Source organism: Tympanuchus pallidicinctus, unplaced genomic scaffold, assembly GCF_026119805.1.
Source record: "Tympanuchus pallidicinctus isolate F22 unplaced genomic scaffold, pur_lepc_1.0 scaffold18, whole genome shotgun sequence".
In the NCBI taxonomy this organism is placed as follows: Eukaryota; Metazoa; Chordata; class Aves; order Galliformes; family Phasianidae; genus Tympanuchus; species Tympanuchus pallidicinctus.
In genome coordinates, this window is record NW_026294699.1 from 2,582,044 (window position 1) to 2,604,335 (window position 22,292).

Below are 22,292 nucleotides of genomic sequence, written 5' to 3' on the forward strand. Positions count from 1 at the left end.
AACCCCTCCCCGACATCAGCACCGCAGCGCTGCCGCTCCGTCCCCCGGCTGCCGGCCCCCGGGAGCGGAGGCAGCGGCGTGTGCGCAGGGCTGAGCCGACAGCCGGCAGCCCGGCCCCCGGCCCGGCGTATAAATACGGGCGGCGAGCGGCGGAGAGCTCCTGGCAGCCACCATGAAGCGCCTCAACCTGCTGTGCTGCTGCGTGGCCTCGCTCCTGCTCCTCGGCACGGCAGGTACCCGAGGGGCTGTGGGTGCCTTATGGGGCTGTGGGTGCCCAGTTGGGGTTGTAGGTGCCTGAGAAGCTGTGAGTGCTTATGGGGCTCTGGGTGCCCAATGGGTTTGTAGGTGCTCGTTGGGGCTGTTGGTGCTTTGTGAGGCTGTGGGTGCACGAGGGATTGGGGGCTCCTATAGGGCTTCATGTGCCCATGGAGTTCTGGGTGCCCAGCAGGGCTGAGGGTGTGCGCGGTGCTATGAGCGCCCATGGGGCTGCGGGTGCCCAGAGGGCTGTGGGTGGCTGGTGAGCCCAGCCTGACCCCAGGTGGGTGCCCCCAGCAGGATATGCTGGCACCCCCAAAACTTGTAGGGACATGAAGAACCGAGGCAGTGTGTGATCAGGAGTGGCTGGCAGGGACATAGGTTGGGGTCCCTGCTCTGCACTCAATGTGAGCACAGGGGCTGTGCTGCAGCCGGGGTGCTGGGGGCAGCGTCACCCATGGGTGCTGGCACAGCTCGGTGCTGCCAGGCTGCAGCCCCTGCATGAGGACTGCAGGGCTCCAGGGCACCGAGCACAGGACCTTCACCCGCCGAGGACCTGGCAGACGTTGGGGTAACCTCCAGACCCTGCTGCTCACCCGGTCCCGTGGCGTCCCCTGGGGCACCGCCGTTACCCTTGTTTGCCCTTGAGTTAATTTGGGCCGGTTCGCTGCCTGGCCGGGCTCAGGCAGCCACGCTGCCGGGGGGCAGCTAAGTATGGAAACAGCCGTGTAAGGGGACACTGTGCTCCTGCGGCTGCCTGGCCCCCGCGGCCCCGCGGGCAGCACCCACAGCTGCTGCCTTCTTGCAGCCCCGCAGCCCCGGCCCAGTGCACTTTTAGCCTTTTAAGGGCATCTTTGACCGTTCCGGTGAATAAAAGGGGTTTGAGGTGAGGGATGTGTACTGCTGGCAGCAGGGTGCCTCTGTGGATGGGGGTGAGTTATGGAGGCGTCCTCTCTGGGCATGGCTGGTGGCCCTGCGAGGGTGTCTGGAGGATACGGTGACCAGCCTGGCTGGCGCTGGGCTCACCCTGGTGCTGTGGGGTGCAATGGCAGCTCTGTGGGACCGGTGTCTGGTAGATGGGTTGGGCAGAGCCTGGCTCGTGGATGTGCTCCCCGCTGACTGCCAGCTAGCCCCGCAACCCCGGCTGCCGCTGCCATTTTGAAGGCTGTTACTTCACGCTGGTTTGGTGATGCCTGGGGCTGCTGGGGCCCTGTCGCTGCTCCCAAGGGTGGGAAGGGCCCGTGGCCCACGTGGCCGGGCCTGGCAGAGCTCCCCGCCGTGGACCTTGCCCACCTCCAGCTGGGCAAGGAGCTGAGGGAAACCCTGGCACACTTGTGCCTTTCTGCAGTGAGTGCCGAGGGTGTTACGGGGCTGGCACAGAGCTCTGCCTGTGACAGCAAGCGTGGCCACCACCCCCGTGCCCTGGGACTCCCCATCCTGCCTCAGTCCAGAATGTGCCACCTTGGGGCAGGCTCTGTCACCACTTCCTTGTGGCATCTTGGGGTGATTCCCCATCACCCCAAGATGAGCCTTGTGATGAAGCCCTCCTCAGAAGTGTTGTTTGGAAATATCTGTATGGAAAGTGTCATCTTGTGGTGGGTTCTGCCACCCTTAAGGCGCTCCCCATCTCTCAGGACGTAGCACCCCGCCGTGTTCCCCCTGCCTGGGACGTGTCACCTCAGGGTGAGCTCCACCACCACATCCTCATGGCATCTCAGGGTGATCACCCAGGACATGTCACTTTGACATGGGCTCTCACTTCAGGGCAGGCCCCAGCTCTCAGGATGTGACTCCTTGAGGTGAGCTCCTCCACCTGCCACGTGTCACCGCCCCAATGGTGACCCCAGCTCTGCCATTCCAGGCACCCTCCACCTCCATCCCATCCAGCTGCCCTCCAGGGGCACTGAGCTTCCCCAGAGCTGTGGGGTCACTGTACTCCAGCCAAGCATCAGCACAACTGTGGGCACCACTGCTGTTTGGTGCAGACACATGGTATGTGGGATGCCACAGCTCTCGGTCCTTTGTGCCACCTACATCCCTGTCACATCTCCTTGTACAGTAGAGATCCTGATCCCCACGGGTATCCTGACTCTCTTCCACATTATGGGCTGAGCAAAGCAAGGCAGATATTGGACACACTGGTGTGATGTGACTCCTGGTCCCACCAGACCCCACATCAGTGGGAGCACTCTTGGCATGCCATGCAGGTGACGTCCATCCAGGCAGGGTGGATGGACAGGAAACCTCATGTCTCTGCTTGCAGACCTGCATGCTGCCTGCTGCACTGTGGGGTCCCAAATCCAGACCCAGGCAGCAGGTCTGAGGGTGAGCAAACTGCTCATAGAATTGTCCCATTCTTTGCATGGCAGTGGGTGCTGGCAGCTTGGCAGGGCTCTGCTGAGCTATTTTAAGCTGCAGGGACATTTCCCTTGTAAGTGATAGCCCGAGGAAGCTGGTGTGCTCGTGTGCTAGCAGGGGCTGGTGGAGAGGCTGGGGAGTCTCCGGGTGGGCACTCTGAGCCAGGCCGGGTGCTGGCACCCATAGAAAAAAGCCCTGGTTTAGAGACCCAGCTGAATTTGGCTTGTTGTCCCACTGCTGGGGCTCGGCGCCATCTGAACAATCCCAAAAGTTTAGGGATCATGTGGGGCAAGGCACCATCTGGCTCCAAAATCCAAGCTGTTCCTCGCTGGCTGCTCGCTTGCAGACCCCAATTTCCCATCTCGCTTCTTCCTTCACCACTTCCCTCATCTTTGTGCCATCTGCAAGCCAGCGGTCACAGGCTCAGGTTCTCCTCCAAGGCTCCAATAGGAACCCTGGGGTGAACACCCCAGTGGGAAGCAATCAGAAAACCACCCCACAGAAACCATTCCCCATTTTTCCTCTCTATATTTAGCAAGCCCCGAGCCTGGTTTTAATCGTTGAGGTTTCCTTACCCTGCTTTCTTAATCAAAATATCATGCAGCCCTACCCCACTATTTATAGAAATCAACAGCCAATTTTCTTTTCCAGCTAAACTTGAAATCTCCTCCACAAACCAGGTCAAGTTAGCCTGACAAATCTGTTTCACAGAATCACAGAATCACCCGGGTTGGAAGGGACCTCAAGGATCATGTAGTTCCAACCCCCCTGCCTAGCAGGGCCACCAAACATCCACATTCAGATCAGGTTGCCCAGGACCCCGTCCAACCTGGCCTTGAACACGTCCAAGGACGGGGCATCCACAACCTCCCTGGGCAGCCCGTTCCAGGGCCTAACCACTCTCCTTGTGAAGAACTTCCCCCTAACATCCAACCTAAATCTTTCCTCCTTCAACTTTGATCCATTTCCCCTAGTCCTGCTGTTGTCAGCCCTTCTGAAGAGTTTACTCCCCTCCTGGGTGTAGGTTCCCTTCAGGTATTGATAGGCTGCACTGAGGTCGCCCCGCAGCCTTCTTTTCTCCAGGCTGAACAAGCCCAACTCCCTCAGCCTGTCCTCATAGGGGAGGTGCTCCAGCCCCCTGCTCATCTTAGTCATCATAGTTTCCTATGTCTTTGCTGTGATCCGCATAGATCAGACATCTCCTCCTGTGTGCAGGAAGCTTTCACACAGGGATTTCTCCTGCAAAACTGTTGGAAAAATGCCCCAGGGCTGCAGGGGGTGCATGGAGTGGGAAACTGAGGCACGGGCAGACCGGGCAGGGATGTTGCGTGACACAGGAGGTGCCTGCAGGGGGTCTGTGGTGTGGCCGCTGTCTCCTGGGGGAATCCCAGGAGGTGCTGGGTGGTTCTGAGCCCAGCTACATTCCTGGCCCATTGCAGGACTTTGTCAGGACCGGGCACAGATTTTAGGTTCAGTGCGGCCTCACTTGTGCTCAATGAGGAGAGGAGAGACAGGTGAGCGGCTTCCTTGGGTCTGCTAAAAATTCCCCACAAGGAAACACGTGCGTCTTTCTTTCATAGCACCAAGACGTTCCTCTAAGTGAATGAGTGAGTTTGACCAGAACATCTCTTTGACCAGGCCTCGTTAAAATAGCGATAGCAAGAAATACTGCTTTGGCAGTTGGGACCTGGCCTTGGCTTCCTTTCAACCCGTGCAGCTCCTCGTGCCCGTGTCCCCCTGGGTCGTGCCATCGTCACTGCTGTCACTCCTACTGCCACCAGGATGGGCACGGCTCCCGGATCAGATGTGCACCCCGGGGTGTGGGATCCCCCTGAGCCCCACTGGCAATGCAGGGGGAGAGCCACTCTAGTGGGAGATGGTGGCTGTCCCCTCTCTGGCTATTGGTACCCATTTTGGAGCTTTCCCTTGGGTTGGGTTCGCATGCCTTGAGGAGCAGAAGAGAAACCAGGCTGCCTTGGTTAATGCTGGCTTTTCCTCTTGGTTAATGTTGGCTTTTCGCTTTTCCCCACGGTGTAAAACGTGAGCAAGGAAGGGAGCCCCAGTGCTGAGCACAGGGCACTGGGGAAGGGCAAAGCCAGGGTTCGTGCATGGCCCTGCACCCCTAAGGGCATCTGGTTCCCCTGGGGCATTCTGCAACTCCCGGGGCACTCTCCCACTGCAGAACTGCTGATCCCCCAAACAGCCGCCGTCAGAAATAACTCCCTGCATGCTGCTGGGGCTGGGATTCGGGCAGGGGAAGAAGGCGTGCAAAAAGCCATCCCTGCAGCACCGCGCGCTGCCGTCCCCACGCTCGGGGCTCCTATTTCTGCTGGAGGGAGAGAATGTCCTTCCCAGGGCCACCTGTGCCCATCTGTCCCTCCTGGCTGTCTCCAGCCCTGATGCCATTCACAGAGGTAGGCTCTCTGTGTCCACATTCTCTGTGTTCACATTCACAGAGGTAGGCTCTCGGTGTCCATTCTGGCATTACTGCTCCATACAGTCCCATGCAAGGGTAAGGAAGGCAGGAAGGCACGGCAGCAGGAAGGGATGCGTGCATCATAGCTGTAGGATGGGGGAACCGTCCCCATGCTTCCCATGTTGGCTGTTGTGGCAGCAGCACCGGTGTCCCATATCCCACTGGTGGATTTCCATTGCGGTTGTGCCATGACTTGCTGTCACAGCAGAGGATGGGGTTGCTGTGTTCCCAGTCAGGGACCAAGGGTTCTGAAAGTGAGTGGTTCAAGGTCTTCTCTTCCACACTGCCTGGCATAATGCAGGGTATGAACAAGGGGAGCCTTGATGTCACCTTGCAACAGGTTTGCACATCACTGCTGTCCCTCTCCATCCTGGGGTGCACGGGGCTGCAGACAGATCCTGGCTGAGGGTGTCACCCTTGGTCAAAGGGCCGGGGATGAGCGAGTGGGTGCCTGAGAGTGAGGGTCCGGTGCTGCCCCTGCCCTGCTGAGCTGCTGCTGACCCCACTATACAGTTGCTGGATGTATTTTTAGCCCGCAGAGGATGGGAGAAGGGTGTTAAGCCCGTAACCTTCGGCCCATTTAGCCACCCGGTGCTCACCAGCCGGCCATCTGCAGATCAGCACAATTTGCCTTGCGATGGATTTGGAGACCATGTAGGGGAAACAGGAGTGAGAAGGAGAGGGAGAGGGGCTTTATGTAATTCCATGAAGGTCACGGGAAATGAAGCCCGTGGCAGGGAATATCCCAGTGTGAGAGCATGGAGAACATTTCCTTTCTCCCTGTGCCCTGTATGTGGCCCACAGTTGGGCACAGGGGATGCAGCATGTCACTGCCCAGGGGACACATCTGTCCTCTGCATCCACTCAAAAGGGACACGTAGGGATCCCCAGTGAGCTCTCCTTTGCATACTCTTGCCCAGCCTCTCCTCACCAGCCCTGACCCTCCCCAAACACCTGCCCTGGAAGCAGCACTTCCCTCTCAGCCCTTTGGCTCATTGGTTATTTTGGGGCCACGCTGAGAATATCCCTGTCCTCATCCGCCATGGGGATCCTTGGGGTGCAGTGAGCAGAGCACGCCTCACGCCAGCTCTCCCCTTTAGGTGGCTTGGAGGGTGGTTTAACACCCATGCCATCGTGCTGCCAAAGCAGTGGGTGTCATGGCAAGCAGGGTCCTGTGGGTCCCTGGCACAGCACAGAGGTGTGGGATGCCACGTGCAAGGCTACAAGAGAGGGCTGGCTCCATGCTGTGTGCAATGCTTGAGCTGCTGGCCGTGACCACAGCCTGGGCAGCGGTGGCCTTGCTCCCGGTTGGCATCTGCTTGCCAGCTGGAGTACAAAGGCATTATTTTCCTCTGAAACACTTCCCTGGTATGCAGGCACTCGAGTTTTCAGGGGATTATTTAGACGAGCAGCAACTGTTTGTAACGGAGACAGTATAGCTGTTGATATTTTATTTTTGGCATCCGTTGACTAATGTTAAATTGCAGTCGGAGGCCTATGGAAAATACAGATGCCTGCTCCCAGCCCGCAGAACAAATTCATTGTGTTCCAGCCAGTTGCACGGAGTGGCAAATGTTTTCCTAATGAAGGGACGTGCACAATAAATAGCTCCATGCCCGCCGCGGGGTCAGGCCCTGCACTGGAAAGGCAGAGCCCACCGTGCTGTGCAGGGCTGGGGAGGACCCTTCTGCCTGCCAAGCACCCCTGGCCTCTCGCTCCCAGCTTTCAGAGCTCCCCACACAGCTGGGTCCTCTCTCAGAGCCGCTTCACCACCCCATAGAGCTTCTGCAGCACCCCACAGGCTGCACGGCCATGGGTGGCTGTGGTGTGCAGCCGTGGGGCCACGTCCCCTATCCAGGCAGCATCAGCGCTTCCACCCGCAGACGCCTCTTTGTGCCCAGCTTCTTGCTATGGCCAGGACAGCGAGCCAGAGCCAGAGATGCTTTAGCAGGAGTTAAAATCTTGGTGATGGCATCCAAGCCTTCTCTTGTCCCCCATGGCCATGGGCGGGCGTGGGTGAGACTGACCGAGCTGTTCTCATCGTTTAGATGAAGATGTCGGCCATGCCACCCAACGCCCCTTGTCTGCTGCACAGCCCTATGGGGAGGAGATGGCCGTCAGTGGCAGCCCCAAGGAGGAGGATGATGGTGGAGCTGCCAACACCTCTGTGCTCAGAACCACAGAGGGAGGTGGTGAGAGGGTTGAAGAGATGAAGGGAGGCCTGAGCGAGGCTGCAGGACAGGGCCAGGAGGGGCCTGACGGGTCATCAGGGAAGGACACCACGTTGGGCAGCCCTGGAGCAGAGGGAGAGGCCACCCCAGAGCATGGAACACAACATGGTGGCCAGGAGGAGGAGGAGGAGGCCGACACCAAGGAAGTGGCCTCAGAGGAAAAGGAGCCAAGAGTGTCTGCTCCCGAGGGAGGAGAGGAAGAGGATGAGCAGAGCTCAGAGGAAGATGACGAGCAGGGGGAGTCTGAGGAAGATGAAGGCAAAGCAGAGTCAGAGGAGGGAGAGTCTGAGGAGGATGGTGCCAGTCCAGAGGGGCTGGAGGATGGAGCTGAAGGAACTGACAAAGAAGAGACATTAGGGGAAAAGAGCCATGGCAAGGCAGCAGCCGGCCGTGAGGGAGAGAAGAGGAATGGCCCTGCCAGCTGCCATCACCCACCCTGTGGGGACGTGGAGCCTGGCTCTGGCAGCAGCAGCCCAGCAGCAGCAGAAGACCCATCTAGAGCAGTGGAAGAAGCAGCAGCAACAGAAGACCCACCAACAGCTGTCAAAATCCCACCAGCAGCCCTGGAGAACCCTCCAACAGCAGAAGACCCTCCAACAGCAGAAGACCCTCCAACAGCAGAAGACCCTCCAACAGCAGAAGACCCACCGGCAGCAGTGGGAGACCCCCCGGCAGACAAGGCACCATTAGCAGAAATGGAGAGCCCAGCCAGTGCCCGCCCCGCTGCCGCTGAGCCCCGGCGCAGCCAGATAGGTTGGAGTCTTTTTCTCTCCGTGTGCTGTAACATAGCGAGCAGAGGGCATCGAGAGTGACCTGCTATCAAACCTGGCGGAGCTGAGCTTGGCACATTAAACTGCGCCTAATGCATGGCCCTCTCCTAATGCTTGTGCTTCCTGTCCTGCCCTTAACCTGCACGGGTGGGCGGCCGTGCCGTGGGCAGCGATGGCGAGGTGGGAGCCTGCAGACGTCGGCGCTCGTTGCGGTGATACCGAGGTTGGCCGACATTTCCCTCACTGCACTTTAAGCCCATGACTTCTCTTCTCATCTGCAGACACATATAAGAATCTCTCTTCCCTCCAATCCCTTTCAGCAGCTGCAAAGCTGTTAGAGGACATTTATCAGCCCGCAGAGCTCACTCACCCGGCTCTCTTGGCACACAGGCAGGACGCTGCCCAGGCTGGTGGGCCCCGCGTCCATCAGCCACTGGCCCTCAGCCCTTGCCTTGTAGGGAAGATGCAAAGAGCTAATTCAGACTGCTGAGCTGCTGAAGCGTTGCCCTGGCCGTGGGCAGGGTGTGTCCAATCAGCCAAAGGCAGCTAGCTCAGGAAAAGTGATCCCCCCTGCCATGTTTTACTAGAAATGCTTGCGGACTTTGGCCCCGTAGGTAAGGCAGCAACCTTTGGACCCAGCTGATTCTTTTTTGCTTCCTTCTGTAACATCCAAGCTCAAAAAGTTTACATTTGTGCCGAGAGGGAAAACCCAGTTTGGTCTCGGTGGCTGTACTTGGCAAGTCAAAAGGTCCTCCTCAGCACCCCAGCCTGAGGCTCAGCGTGGGGCTTGGTGCTGCCCCCATAGCCCAGCCCTTGGGGCCCTTGGTGTACCGGCTCTGCTAGCACATTCGGACTGGGGACACCTCTGTCCCCCTTCATGGGGACACTGGGGAGCGAGTCCAGGGCCACCTCCTGCCACACGCTGCCAAGTCAAGGAGGCAGGGACAGCATGTGCCCATGGAGGGCTGCAGCCTGGCAGGACGCAGAGGTGGAGAAGCAAGAGAGAACCTTGCAAGCCTTTTGAGGAGTGGACAGGGAGAGAGGCAGAGCACAGTGCCCAAAGCCGAGGGGAGCTGCAGCTGTCGGGGAGCAGCGGGTTGGGCAGGGGCCCCGCGGGCAGCAGGTGCCGCAGTTCCCACCCAGCACTCCCAGCACCCGAGAGCCCCTTCCAGGCACGTCCTTCGCATTCCCCATGGGCGCCGGCCCTCGCCTCTCCCTCACCGCCCCTCCTCGGAGCAGAGCAGTTGCCCACAACACTTCCCCTGGCGGCTCTGACCAAACCCCTTAGGAGCATTTGCGGAACAGAAACCAAGCGGTGTGCCGAAGCTGTGGGTGCCGGGCAGGGTGGGCTCGGGATGTGCGTGCTCCCCAGCAGCCTCTCCCCAGCACAGCTTGTGTGAGCGCCCGCACAGCCCCTCGCCATCAGCCCCCACCATAACAGTTCTCTCTCTCTTTCCCTCCAGAAGAGGTTGAGGATGCCAGCGAGCCCACCAAGCGCGACCGGTCCCACCTGGAGAACACCCTCAAGCTGAACGAAGACAAACCTGCAGATGACTTCTCAGGTGAGGGGACCCACGTTGACATACGAGGGCACACAGAGACATTCAACTAGGGGGCTGGTAACTGGTGTATTGGCCCAAGGCAGCCACGCTGCTCCCTGCTGCTCAGAGAAGCTTGGGGCAACTTGTGATAAAAGGTTTTGATTTTTGTTCTGATTATGAATTGTGGTTTATTCTTATCAGGCTTGCTTCTGCTGGTCCCTTTGTCAGTGAAAACTAGAAAGATAACTGTCTGGGAAATGCCTGCCACCAGGTCCCTGGGCACGGTGGTGGAAGGCTTTGGGGATTATGGGTGTTAAGTGCTAAACAGCATTAACGAGGGAGGTTCCTGCATCACATGTTGGCAAGAGCAGCACAAATATCAGCAGGGCAGGGGCTTCAAGATGCGTGACTTGGATCATTTTGCGCAGGATTTCAAGTGTGAGATGCGTCACTTTATTTACAGCTGAGTCATCCTCAAGGTCTGCGGGGAATGTCCAGCATCTTACCTAGAAGGGATGCGAAGGGGTGCATGGGGTTTGCCTGTCACCAGTGTGCATGCTTTTGCTCCTCCAGGAGTACTGCAGCGGCTGAGGAAGATCTACCACTCCTCCATCAAGCCCCTGGAGCAGTCCTACAGATACAATGAGCTGAGGCAGCACGAGATCACAGGTAATGCTGTGGGCACCCAGGTCTCTGGCACCGTCAGGTCATTGGGATGCATTCAGACAGCAGCACACAGAGCAGGTCATGGAAAGGCTCGGGTGGCTTGGCTTCCTCTACAGCTCCCCGAGAAGGCCACGAGCATGCTGGGCTTGGAGGACATGCCCTAGTGAACCCAGCACCCAGAGGCAGGCATTCCTGCCTTAGCTCATCTGCTGTCAGGACCATCTGTGTAGGCTGAACATTGAACTCTGCCTAGTTTGGGTCCTCCACCTGCTCAACATCAATGCTCTGTACCCATGCCAAGCAGAGATCATGGCCCAGTGAGACAGGCTTGGCAAGGAAGCTTAGGACCTCTCAAGGCTGGGGTTGAGCCTCCTGGTGGTGGCTGGAGCTGGCATCCTTCCTGCTCCATATGGGACACAGCCATGTGGGCTGGGTATCCCTCAAGCTCAAGCCTTCTTTTATCCTGGGAGTTAGAGTTTCCACCCCTTGGCAACTACAGGCACTTTGGATCAGGTGAGCAGGTCCCTGCGGCTACGGACATTGGCTTGGGCTGAGCCCCAGTGGTAAATGTGTCCCTCCAGAAGAGGCAAGTGCAGCTCCAACCCCAGGATGCTCACAGATCTGGAGGCTCTTCTGACCCATTTGATGTGAACAACCACAGGCTGACATCGGCTCTGGTGATCCTGAGGACATTGTCCAGACAAGTGGTTCCAGCTCAGTCCGAGGCCCCAGTGCACTGAGGTGAAAGCTCTGCTGAAGCCCTGTCTTGAGCTGGAGTCACATATCCCCATGCCTTGGAAATGGCCCTGACCTTCCTTCCAAGCTTTATGGGTCCCACGCCTGTATGGGCAAACCCATGGGATACATCCCCTGAGAGAATAACCTTTGTTTTACAGGGGACCCCACTATAGCCCAGATGCCACTCTTAGGCCAGTGTCAGACCTCTGGCCTTTTGTAGGAAGGCCAGCACATCTGCCAACCCAGTAGAGAGGCAGGAGCAAGAACAGGATACTCATGGGGGACAGCAGGATGGGGAGGGAACAGGGCTGCAGAGCCCTCAGTAACAGCCCTGCTCCCACACCCTGGCACTGGCTACCATTCACCCGTGGGTTTTGTGGGGTGGGTGGGTGTAGGGCTCATACAACATGAGGCGTGCACTGCTGCTCTTGCAGCCAGCTCTGTGTCGCTGCCTTTGTGCTGCCTGGGCCTGCCTCACACTGCTTGCCACGTGGGAGGGCAGCTTGGGGGTCACAGCAACCAGCACCTGCTGCCAGCTCACTGTGGGGCACTGCATTTAGGAGATGGCTGGAGGTGGTGGGTTCTCAGCCTCCTACCCTGTCTTTGTTGCTCACCTCCAGAAGATGCAGCCTCCAGCTCTCAGTGTACAGGTTGCTTCCTTGCTCAGGACATCTCAGTGTGCCCTAGAGCCATCCTATGGCTAAAAGCAGGCACCTCTCTGCTCCTTTCTGGGACAGCACTAACAGTCCCTGCTGAGGGCCCCTGGGACCCACCAAACCTCACGCTTTATAAGGCAGTGCCCCTCTCAAACCCAGCAGGTCTCATCAGGGCAGCTTCTGGTGCTCTTCAACAGCCTTATCTCACCCCACCGCTCCATAGCCTGTTCCTTCTCCCCATGAGGAACAACCCCCAGTGCATCCTGCAGGCCGACAGGTGCCCTGGGTTGATCTCTCACCATGCACTGCTGCACAGGTATGACCAAAGCCAGTAACCTGGAGTCAGAGCTTCCTAGCACAGGGACACCACACTGCCTGCAGCCCCCCAGCTCAGCCAGAGTGCAGCTATAAGAGCCCTCTTTCTATCAGAGCTGCTTGTTCTACCCCCCAAACAACCCCAGCTGTTTGCCTTTTATAACCATTGATACAGCTTTTCCCAACCCCTCATTAACAGTGTAATTAGAGTAGCCTACAGATAAATTGGAGGGTTGGCTGAGGGAGTCCTCTTGGGTTTGTGAGATGGGTGAGGACAAAGATGAGCCTTCTGAGCTTCTTCTGTTGCGTGGTGAGGTGAGCCCTAACCCTGCCTATCATCTAAAGGGGGTTCTGGTGTTAGGGTGGGGAGTCCCTGTGAACCAGATGCCCTGAGCCACCCTGCAGGGAATCCCCTGTAGTGTAGAGGGGGTACAAAGCTGCAGGCTGAGTTGGCTGGGAAGAGCAGGACAGCTGGGTAAGCAGTAGGGCAGCAGTGTCATGGAATATGCCTGACCTTTAGAAGTGTAAGCCAATATAGAGGGGTGCTGCCACGCTCTCCTTCACCCCTCCATTACACGGCAGTCCTCCATTTTGTCTGCTTTCTTCTAGCTTTGCTCCTCATTGGCCCCAGCGAGGGTCTCCCTGCTGCGGTACTGAGTAAATGTTACCTGTCCTAATGGACCCACAGTAGGCACCATGAGCCTGGCTGAGATGTGTTGGGGTCTGATCACATCCCGGAGCATTCGCCCACCCTGTGCTCACAGCAGGGACGTTCCATCCCATCCCCAGCCCGGTGCAGGCTGTCTGCTCTGTCATTGCACTTATGTGCTGGTTCTCTTTGTGTGCTTGGTGACGGCTGGGCTGCTGTGCCATGCCTACTCCTGGCTGAGTTTGCAGCCCGGTGATGGGCAGCTTGCTGTGGTGCGCTCCAGAGACCCTGACTGCTGTGCGTGTGCCAGGCAGCACGCCTGTGTGGGGAATGGCAGCTGCCATCACCAGGGATGGATGCACTTGCACTGCCACGTGGCTGGGGCACATGTCTGGGCTGCTGGTTGTCCTGATCGTGGCTTGTACAGCTCCGCTGGCTTGGTGAGCGCTGCCAGGGAAGGCAGCAGCTGAGAGGGGCAGGTTTGGGAGCAGCGCATCGCTGGTGTGGCAGTGCTGCCTGTGTGCAGGGCAGGCTGGGTTTGGAGTCTCGTCCTGGTAGCTGCGGGTCTCGTTGCTCACGAACTGTAACTCCTTCTTTCCTGCTGGAAACGTGGCCGTCTGCTGGCTTGTCCCACCCACGAGAAGGCCAGGGCCGCTCTTCAGCTCCCTCTCCGGCCCGGGCCAGACCCAGGCAGCCGCATCCCTTCTTCGACTCACGGTACCTTTTCTCTCTCCCCGTGTCCCCTGCTAACAGCTTACCCCGGACGCACCCTGGGCTCCTCTGCCACAGGTTGGTATCGCTGCCCGTCCCCTGCATGCTGCCAGCGCTGCCTGAGCTCCTCAGCAGCCTTTCCCCTTCCCTCACCCCAGCAGAGCCGTGGTTCAGCAGCTCTCTGTCCCACATCACCCAGCACAGAGCTCAGCAGCACCACGCTGCCCGCAGCGCTCACCTCCCCTGGGCTTTTAAAACCTTTCCCTCTTGCATAAACCTCAGGAAGGCGTAAGCTCCCCGATGCACGACCCAAAAGCTTTTGCGGTGGACCTGCGGGTCCATCTCACACCCGTGGGTCAGAGCAGAGAGCCCGCCCTGCGGGGTGATCTCCTCCCACCCTCGGCCCCGCTACGTGCACAAACTTCCCCGAATGCTTCCCCTTGATCCCCCTGGCTGCAGTTTAAGCCGATGACCCGGCAGCAGCTGTCCCAGTAACACCGCCCGGCCCCTGCGCGGCGGCCGCAGCCCTCCTGGGAGCTGGTGCTGCCCGCTGGCCCGTGCCGTGCCCAGCTGAGCCGCCCGGACCCCGGCAGGAGCGCCCGCAGGAGCGGGGCTGGGAGGGAGGCTGAGAAGCGCTGCCCTCCTCCTGCGTTCCTGCTGCAACGTACTGCGGCAAAACGACAGGGAAATCCCACCTCGTGCCCTACCCACAGCCCCTGCCCAAAAAGACTCCTCCGTACCACGGCAGAGCCCCGGTGCAGCCCAGGGGCTGCTGGCTCACTGTGATGCCAGCGTGCAGGCAGTGGGGAGCAGTGCAGGTATAAACAGCATGTCAGATAGCTGCGTTCGCTGCGTCTCACTGCAGGCACACATGCGTACGCGCTGCTGTGGGTGTGCACACGTGGGGGTGAATGCATGACATGGAGGTGAGAATCCACGCGTGGCTTTCCCTGCATCCTGGGGTATGTGTGTCACGCGCAGACCGGTGGCTGCTGTGGGTTCACGTGTGCTGTTCCTGCCCTGGAGGAGGGACTGGTGGTGTCTGGGCGCAGGGGTGGTTGGCAGGGAGTGATGCTGGGAGAGCCTGCCCAGGGGGTTGAACCCACACGGTTTGAGGGCAGGCGCTTGGGGCAACCTGAGCGAGGAGAGCAGGGAGGCTTTGTCCTTCTGCTTTACCTTGGGAAGGGTCATCCTTGCCCCACAGGCTGAGCCATCCCTCTGTCTGGCTGAAGAGTGAGGAGGGGATCCCAGCCCCAGAGCATCAGGGCTGCCTCCTGAGGGCATTCTGGCCTTGGAAGCAGCACAGAACTTCCCAAAAAGCCATTGCTGTAGAAAATGGTCCCTCCATAACAGAGAGAAGCAGTTCTCTGCACTCCTCTTTAGGGCAGTAGCCCTTCCAGGGGCAACAGTGCTCCGGGACGTGGGCTAAGGGCAAGCACAGTCCCTGCAAAGGGTCCCTAGCTCTGTTCACTGGGTGCTTTGTGGTTCTCAGCATGCTTTGTGCTCCAGAAACCTATCGGTTTAGATAAGTGGTTACTGTGATTTAAGCAAAGCTGTGGATGAAAAGCAGAGGGCTACAAGGATTCCCCCACTTGCATGCAGGGCTTGATCACCTAGCGGTGTGAGGTCTGCAGAAGTCACCAGGATGAGTTGCAATGAGCTGAGACGAGTGGCAGAGTTCAGTGTGAGCTGGGCTGGGAGCGAGCAGCCACTTGGTGGCTGGAGAGAGCCGCACGGCGGAGCTGCTGTCATCATGTGCAGGAGCTGGCAGCTGCCCGAGCCCTTTTTTCCCTGGCAGCCCCTTCAAGGTGATCGCAAACCCGTACGGGAGGGGCAGACTGGGGGACAGGCCAGCACCAGCATGGTGGGACACACACTTTGCTCCCTGTTCCCATGTCCAGGGAGGCAGCAAGGACAGACTGTTCATGAGGTGACATTTTCCAGGCCCGGCAGCTTCCAAAAGCCAAGCAGGAGAGGGGTTGGGTGACCTGCAGAGGGGCTGCCTGCCTTGGCACAGCCCTTGCCTCCCTGGCATATGAGGATGGCACCTGGAGGAACCCTGTGGTCCATGCATGGAGCTGGAGCTTGCCGGCTCCAGCCTGCGTGTAGCCGCACCTGGCCAGGAATCTGTTATGAAAAAGCACGTGGGGACCCGCCCCAAAACTTTGGCACAACATCACAGGGGATAATCACAATAATAATCCGAAACCCAATTAAAGCCAGCAAGCAAACAGAGGAGCAGCGATACAGCGGCACGGAGGAATAATTAATAAGAAAAGCCTGAGGTTTCAACACTTGTTTTTATCCCTCATGGGAACAGAAAGTCAGATCCCAAATGTTCCAGGGAGGCAGAAGTGGGCAGGCTGTATGTTTGCTGGCAGAGAAAGGCTGGTTCTGACTGCCCCAGGTTGGGGCTGTGACCCCACTGCAGGGCTCTGGCTGGCGCAGCCTCATGGAACAAGCAGGGCTCAGGGCCAGTCCTGCTGGTCCTACTGTGGATGCCTTGTCCTGGGCAGGGGGTAAGTCGCATAGCCACAGGCTGTGCCCCATGGAGAGACATCCCCAGCCTGTTCCTTTTCTCCAGTGGTGATGGGGGTGCCGTTGGATGAATTGGGTGCCAAGCTGCCAAGCAGTGTCCTCTACCACCGTTGGAAGTGAGAGCTCATCATCATGTTGGCTTTGGGGCTCCCTTGATGTGGAGATGGTTGCTCTGCCTGCTGGTGCGGTTCCTTGCTCCTGTCTGGGTGGCAGCATGGAGCAGTGTGGTCCCTGGAAATGAAGAGGGTATGGGGAAGGTTGCCAGAAATGGGAGCTCACCCTTCTGTTTTCACTTCCATTTCTGTCCTGATTTGGGCTTGCAGCACGTTCCCTCGACACAGCCTGCAGGCTGGCACCACAGGGGCTTGGTGGGGCTGGGCAGCGTGGGCTGATGGTAGCAGTCAGTCCCAGCACCCTGGAGCAGGGGTTGGTCGTAGGCAGATATCACATGTGGGAACAGGTCCTCATGGGCCCCGTGGCAGCCTTCATCCGTGCTCTCTGAGCCTCCCAGCAAGCTGCAGGATTGAATGGGGACCGTGCTTATTTCTCCTCCCATCTTTCCCAGGCACAGAATAGGGCTGTTAGTTGAGCTTGCCTTCCCTGTGCTGGGCTGGAGCCCCGCACCCTTCAAACACCCCAGCTCCATTGCACAAGGCATCCACCTGACTGCAGCATGGCTACATCCCTTGCATGTCCGGTGCTTTGTGACACCTGCTCCCCAGAACTACTCCTGCAGCTTTGTGCTCATTCCAACTGAACTCAAACTGAAGCGAGACCATAACAAAAGGACCTTCCAGCTGTTCTATAGCATGAGGGCCAAAGCTTGGAGCAGGGCAGACAGGCTTTGATCTCACTGCAGTGCCAGCACGGGGCTCGCTGGGCAGTGCCACGGCTCAGTGTGACCAAGCAGTGGCAGCAGTGCTGGGAGAGCAGACGGCTCCCCAAGTGCTTCATCGCCGTGCTGCTCAGATGGGATGCTCATTACAGCAGGGAATGCACGGCGCACAGCAGCCACAGCCATTGTTTCTTCACTTCCTCTTGTTATTTCCCCTCTCTGCAGATGGGGAGATCACTTCCAAGCCGATGGTGTTATTCCTGGGACCGTGGAGCGTTGGCAAATCCTCCATGATAAACTACCTCCTCGGGCTGGATGACACTCCCTACCAGCTCTACACAGGTACCTCGCTCACCACAGCCCTCCACCCTGCAGTCATAGCAAGGGCACCTCGCCATCTTCTCCCCATCCTTCCCCACCAGGAGCCAATGCACTCAGCCTCCCAAGAGAAAAGCCCTTCCCAATCCTCTCTGCTCCCACCCATGTCAACTTGTACCACGGGAGCTGAGTAGAAAGTGCTTCTCCAGGGCACCCTTCTCAGCCACGCCACCTCCAGAAGGACCTGTCCCTGCAGAAAACAGCCCTGTTGTAATGTTCCCCAGAGCTTTGACAACAATGTCATGGCCCCAGTTCCCATGTTCCTCCAGCATCTCTTGTCAAGCAAGGGATGCTTCCAAGATCCCCACCTCGTCCTGGGCCTGCAATGTCCAGGGCCTGGCATGGGTTTCACATCTCTGCTGCTCCTCTTGTGCTGAACAGGGGCAGAACCCACCACCTCTGAATTCACTGTCATCATGCATGGCCCCAAGCTGAAGACCATCGAGGGCATCGTGATGGCTGCTGACAGCGCGCGCTCCTTCTCTCCCCTGGAGAAGTTCGGGCAGAACTTCTTGGAGAAGCTGATTGGAATAGAGGTGCCCCACAAGCTCCTGGAGCGAGTCACCTTTGTGGACACACCAGGCATCATTGAAAACCGCAAGCAGCAAGAACGAGGTAGGGGTGTTCTGCCTTCACCTAAAGGGCTCCAGGAAGGATGCTGTTATATGTAGGGTAGCCTAGATGTCTGACACACTGAGGAAGAGCCCTAGGCTACAGCAGGGATCTGTTCCTACACCGTGGGGGCTGGAGAAGTCAGTCTGCCTATGGGTCCATCCAGGGATGGGGCACCCTCTCTTCTCTGGAAAGCCTGTGCCAGAGCTTCACTGCCCTGTGAATAAAGAATTTCCACCAACATCTGACCTAAATTTCACTTCCTTTAGTTAAAAGCCATTCCTTCCATCCTGTCACTATCAGATTGTTAAAAAATTGCTCTAAATCATTTTTATAAGCTCCCTTGAGGTACTGGAAATCCACTACGAGGTCTCCCTGGAGAGAAAGGGCTTGGAGAGGTGAGGCTGAGGGAGGCACACAGGCTCAGACACGGGAATGAGCTTTCCTGCCAAAAAGCTCTGAAGTGTTTTAGCACTTATGAAACAGTTTCTGTGCTGCATGAGAGGTCTTCTGTGCCTCACACCTCGTCTAAGCCAGACAGGGTGTGAGACAGCAAGCTTTATCTATCCCCTAATCAGAAGGGACTCCCCCCTGCTGGCCATTTCTGCTGGATTTCTCTTTCCTCTCTCCAAGGTTACCCGTTCAACGACGTGTGCCAGTGGTTCATTGACAGAGCTGATCTCATCTTTGTTGTCTTTGACCCTACGAAGCTGGACGTGGGCCTGGAGCTGGAGATGCTGTTTCGCCAGCTGAAGGGCCGCGAGTCTCAGATCCGAATCATCCTGAACAAAGCCGACAGCCTGGCTACCCAGGAGCTTATGAGGGTCTACGGAGCCTTGTTCTGGAGCCTGGCTCCTCTGATCAACGTCACGGAGCCTCCCAGGGTGTACGTCAGCTCCTTCTGGCCCCACGAGTACCACCCAGATACCCACAAAGACCTGTTCCTCAAAGAAGAGATATCGCTCCTGGAAGATCTCAACCAGGTGATTGAGAACAGGATGGAAAATAAGATTGCCTTCATACGCCAACACGCCATCCGGGTGCGCATCCACGCCCTGTTGGTCGATCGCTATCTGCAGACCTACAAGGACAAAATGACCTTCTTTAGCGATGGAGAACTGGTGTTCAGAGACATTGTGGAAGATCCTGACAAGTTCTTTATTTTTAAGTCCATTCTGGCGAAGACCAACGTCAGCAAATTTGACCTCCCCAACCGCGAGGCTTACAAGGACTTCTTTGGCATCAACCCCATCACTGGTTTTAAGCTGCTGTCTCAGCAGTGTTCCTACATGGGAGGGTGCTACTTAGAGAAGATCGAGAAGGCCATCACTCGTGAGCTTCCCGATCTGCTGGGAAGCATTGGCTTGGGGAAGAAGCCCAACGTTCTCTCCTGCGACGTCACCGGCTGTGGCGAAACCCCAAAGAATCGCTACAAGAAACCATAAGGTGTTCAGTACCATAACCATCCTCGTGTTCCTACCGGTGAATGAGCTTATGTCTTATCTGTCCAAGAGGCCATGGTTTGTTAACCCCTTGAGTGCCACACTGGCAAAGGCTACTGTACGATGAGGACTTTGAGTCATTGACATCAATGGCAGGGGAAGATGGGTGGGCATAAGAAAGAGAATAAAAACTGTGAACTCCTGACATTTTATCTTTGTTCTTTTGCGTAGAAGGCAATGTTTAGGCTGTAAGTATGAGAAATGTGTGGTGAGGTAGAACTGTAGATGCTTCTTCACTGGTGCCGAGATGGGCGAACAGGAGTTTCAACCTCTGCAGATGTGAAGCTGGCAGGGAGCAAGAATGAGGGCACGACGTGAGAGCACAGCAGTGACACAGAAACCGGAGGCACCAGCAGGAGCCCTGGGGCACAGCACAAACATCCTGCAAATCCCTGCAAATACTGACCCTGGTTTTCCTTCCAAGACTTTTAGGTTGCCTGGTGGAGTTCTCCTTTCATGTAACAGCTGAGCTTAACTTGATTCTGCAGCCTTCACTGGATGTGAGCCATACGAAGGGATTCGGTCCCCCCCCGCTGGGTGTTTGCAGGGGCATTTGTGTCTCCAGACGGGTTGTCGTGATGAGATTTGCAAGTCCATGTCACAGCAAGGAGTGGTCTGGAAAGGAGCTGCTGGAAACAGCCTAGTTGTGCTGGGGGAACAGGGACGGCACCCCAAATCACAGCGACCTGCAGGGCTGTGAGCAAGCTCTTCCTTCCCCGAGTCAGCACAGAGATGAGGCACTAGTGCCTGCTCCTGCCATTAACCTCAAAAATCCTTACTGGCGAGCAAAGCCTGAGTGTCAGCAGGCCTTTTTCAGTCCATGTTGAACGTTTTCTCTGAGTCAAACCCCCATGTTTTTGTGCTCTGCGGAGGGAAACAGGAATGGAGGATCACCAGCCGTGTTCTTTTCTCCCTCTGCTGACCTGTTCTCCCCAGGACAATCCAGGCAGGTTTCTGTGGCTTGTTCTCCAGACTTCACCCACATTAGCCGTGATTTTCTTGGCTCATCTCTGTGCATCGACGCTCAGTCCCAGCAGCCATGGGAGAGTGAGCACTGCTTCAAGAAGGTGATGTTCCCCTGGGAGCTGAGCTGGAAACCCAGCAGTGAAGGCTGGGAGATTATGGCTGGCGCTGAGCCCAGTGCAAGCCACCAAGAGGCAGGCTTGGATGGAGAATGGTGCCTTTGAGCACTCCAGCAATCTGCCAATGGATGACCAGTAATGCTGCTCTCCAGGAAAGCTCTGGTGCTGGAGGACTTACCTTTGTTAGGAACAAGAAGACATGAAGGTGCCAGGTGAGGCAAGAAAAAGGCAAAGGCTCTGAATGAAGGAAAGAGAATGAAGGACATGGAAGGTTCTGTTGTGATGAGAAGGGTGTGAAGGGCAGCACCCCTTGTCTTCCCTTGCCCCATGGGATGTGGGTGAAGAGAAGATCCATGGGGTTCCATGTCCCTGGGCAGTGGGGCTGGGTGCTGTCAGGAGGTCCCTTGAACTGTGGTGGGCTTGTGGGACTGCACCCAGGGACTTCCCACGCTCCCTGCCTCTGCATAGTGGTGGGATTGGAGCTGGACTGGTTACGAGGAGACATCTCCACATCCAGGCATGGGAAGGGGCACGTCTCATGGGAGGGGACTGCAGGTAATGAGTGAAGGCAAGGAGAAGTGTTGGAGGACGCAGCCAGGATAGCCTGGAGAGAAGTGATGCACTCATGAGTCAGTGCTGTGAGATCTCAAACCTGCCCAGAGCTGCTGCCTCCCTTCACTCTGTTCCTTTTTCCTTCTTATACGTGATCCCTTTGCTCATCATCGTCCCTCTCTGTCTCACCCACTTTCTCGCCTCTCACTGTCCTCGGCCAGGCGAATTTGCATGGTTTTCTTAGGAGCTAATGGAGTAGAAACACTGACAGAAATGTGCTGATGTTGTTGCTGTTCCTGCTGTCACACCGTGTGTCGTTGTCACGGTAAGCAATGCACAGAGAAGCAAACTTTCTATTTGCAAGTGCTGCATTGTGCCATCTCTTTCTCTGCGGTCTTTGGCCCTCCAGAGCTGGTGGGCTCAGTTTGGGGTGCCTCAGGCCCCATAAGGAGCCCAATCTTTCCCTATGGCCTTGGGCCCGAAGGCAGCATTACTCTGCTCTCAGGATGCTCCCATCCTTCTCCCAGACCCTTTCCTTTTGCTCCAGCTTGTCTCTGGCGTTCATTGCCTTCTCTCCTATTTACACCCCTCTCTCCACCATCCTCACGCCCTACGCACCCCCTGAGCTTGAGGGTCCCAGATGGGGCTCCTCCATGTCCCTCCAATGTCCCTCCCCAGTAGGGAATGTTGTGGTTTCCATGCAATGCCCCACACAGCACTCCACGTGAGAGTGATGGCAGACAGACCCAATGTCAGAGACTGCCTTGGCCCCATGCTGGAGGGGCAGGTGACACTGAGCCGGTCCCAGCTGTGGGATCAGTCAGCCCAGCCCCTCTCAGCTGTGTTAGGGGAGCTCTGGGAGCTGTGGGAAGGGGAGTGTGGAGACCTTGGTGTTCTGCTTAGAAACCCCAAGTCTCTATGTCCCAGTACCAGGGCTGCAGGCGTCTATCCTGAGAGGGTGCTGGGCAGATGCTGTTGGGAGTGGCATAGCTGGGGTACAGGCCTGTGTAGATGCCCAGATCATGTGCATTTGGATGAAACTGTCAGTTTGAACATCAGCCTGTCTAATAAATCCTGATCTTTTCCAAACTCACTCCCCATGGGTGCCTGCTTAGTTTTTCTAACTGTTGTGGTTGAGGAAGAGGTAGGCAGACAGCGGGGGCTGTGTCTCCTTCCGAGGGGCTAGGAGGAGTGCTGACCCACAGAGGATCCCCCAAGCATTGGGTCCCCCCTCACAAAGCCCAGGGATGTGTGTGACCAGCCAACATCTTTCATGGCTGTGGCTTCTGCCCCTGGAGCACTGCCTGGGTCGGTGCCTGACCTGCCTGGGGACCTGCTGCCCAGCTCTGTCTGTGTGTCCTTCCAACAATCTGTCTAGCTCACTGATCTGAAAGGGTTGTTGCAGGAAAGCTGGAGGAGGAGGAGGA

General features: G+C 57.4%; 1 protein-coding gene across 4 annotated transcripts; it reads left to right on the forward strand.

The window, feature by feature from the left end:
- The first annotated feature begins 66 nt into the window (after positions 1-66).
- Positions 67-21,958, forward strand: SRL (sarcalumenin). Of its 4 annotated transcripts, XM_052679699.1 has the most exons (8): positions 69-233; positions 7,138-8,073; positions 9,554-9,652; positions 10,205-10,300; positions 13,409-13,444; positions 16,965-17,081; positions 17,499-17,732; positions 18,363-21,958. In XM_052679699.1, exons 1-8 carry the CDS (start codon positions 173-175, stop codon positions 19,172-19,174), a joined length of 2,391 nt encoding a protein of 796 aa, XP_052535659.1. In that variant the 5' UTR covers positions 69-172; the 3' UTR covers positions 19,175-21,958. The 4 variants fall into 4 exon arrangements, with proteins under 4 accessions (XP_052535660.1, XP_052535659.1, XP_052535662.1 ...); XM_052679700.1 differs by lacking the exon at positions 13,409-13,444 and having other exon boundaries at positions 67-233; XM_052679702.1 differs by lacking the exon at positions 7,138-8,073 and having other exon boundaries at positions 104-233.
- The last annotated feature ends 334 nt before the right edge of the window (positions 21,959-22,292 follow it).

Excerpts from the sequence above, each read along its gene's own strand:
- SRL (XM_052679699.1), top strand. The coding sequence starts at position 173 with ATGAAGCGCCTCAACCTGCTGTGCTGCTGCGTGGCCTCGCTCCTGCTC. Across the intron at positions 234-7,137 it reads CCTGCTCCTCGGCACGGCAG|ATGAAGATGTCGGCCATGCC; the intron begins GTACCCGAGGGG and ends CTCATCGTTTAG. Across the intron at positions 17,733-18,362 it reads CCGCAAGCAGCAAGAACGAG|GTTACCCGTTCAACGACGTG; the intron begins GTAGGGGTGTTC and ends CCTCTCTCCAAG.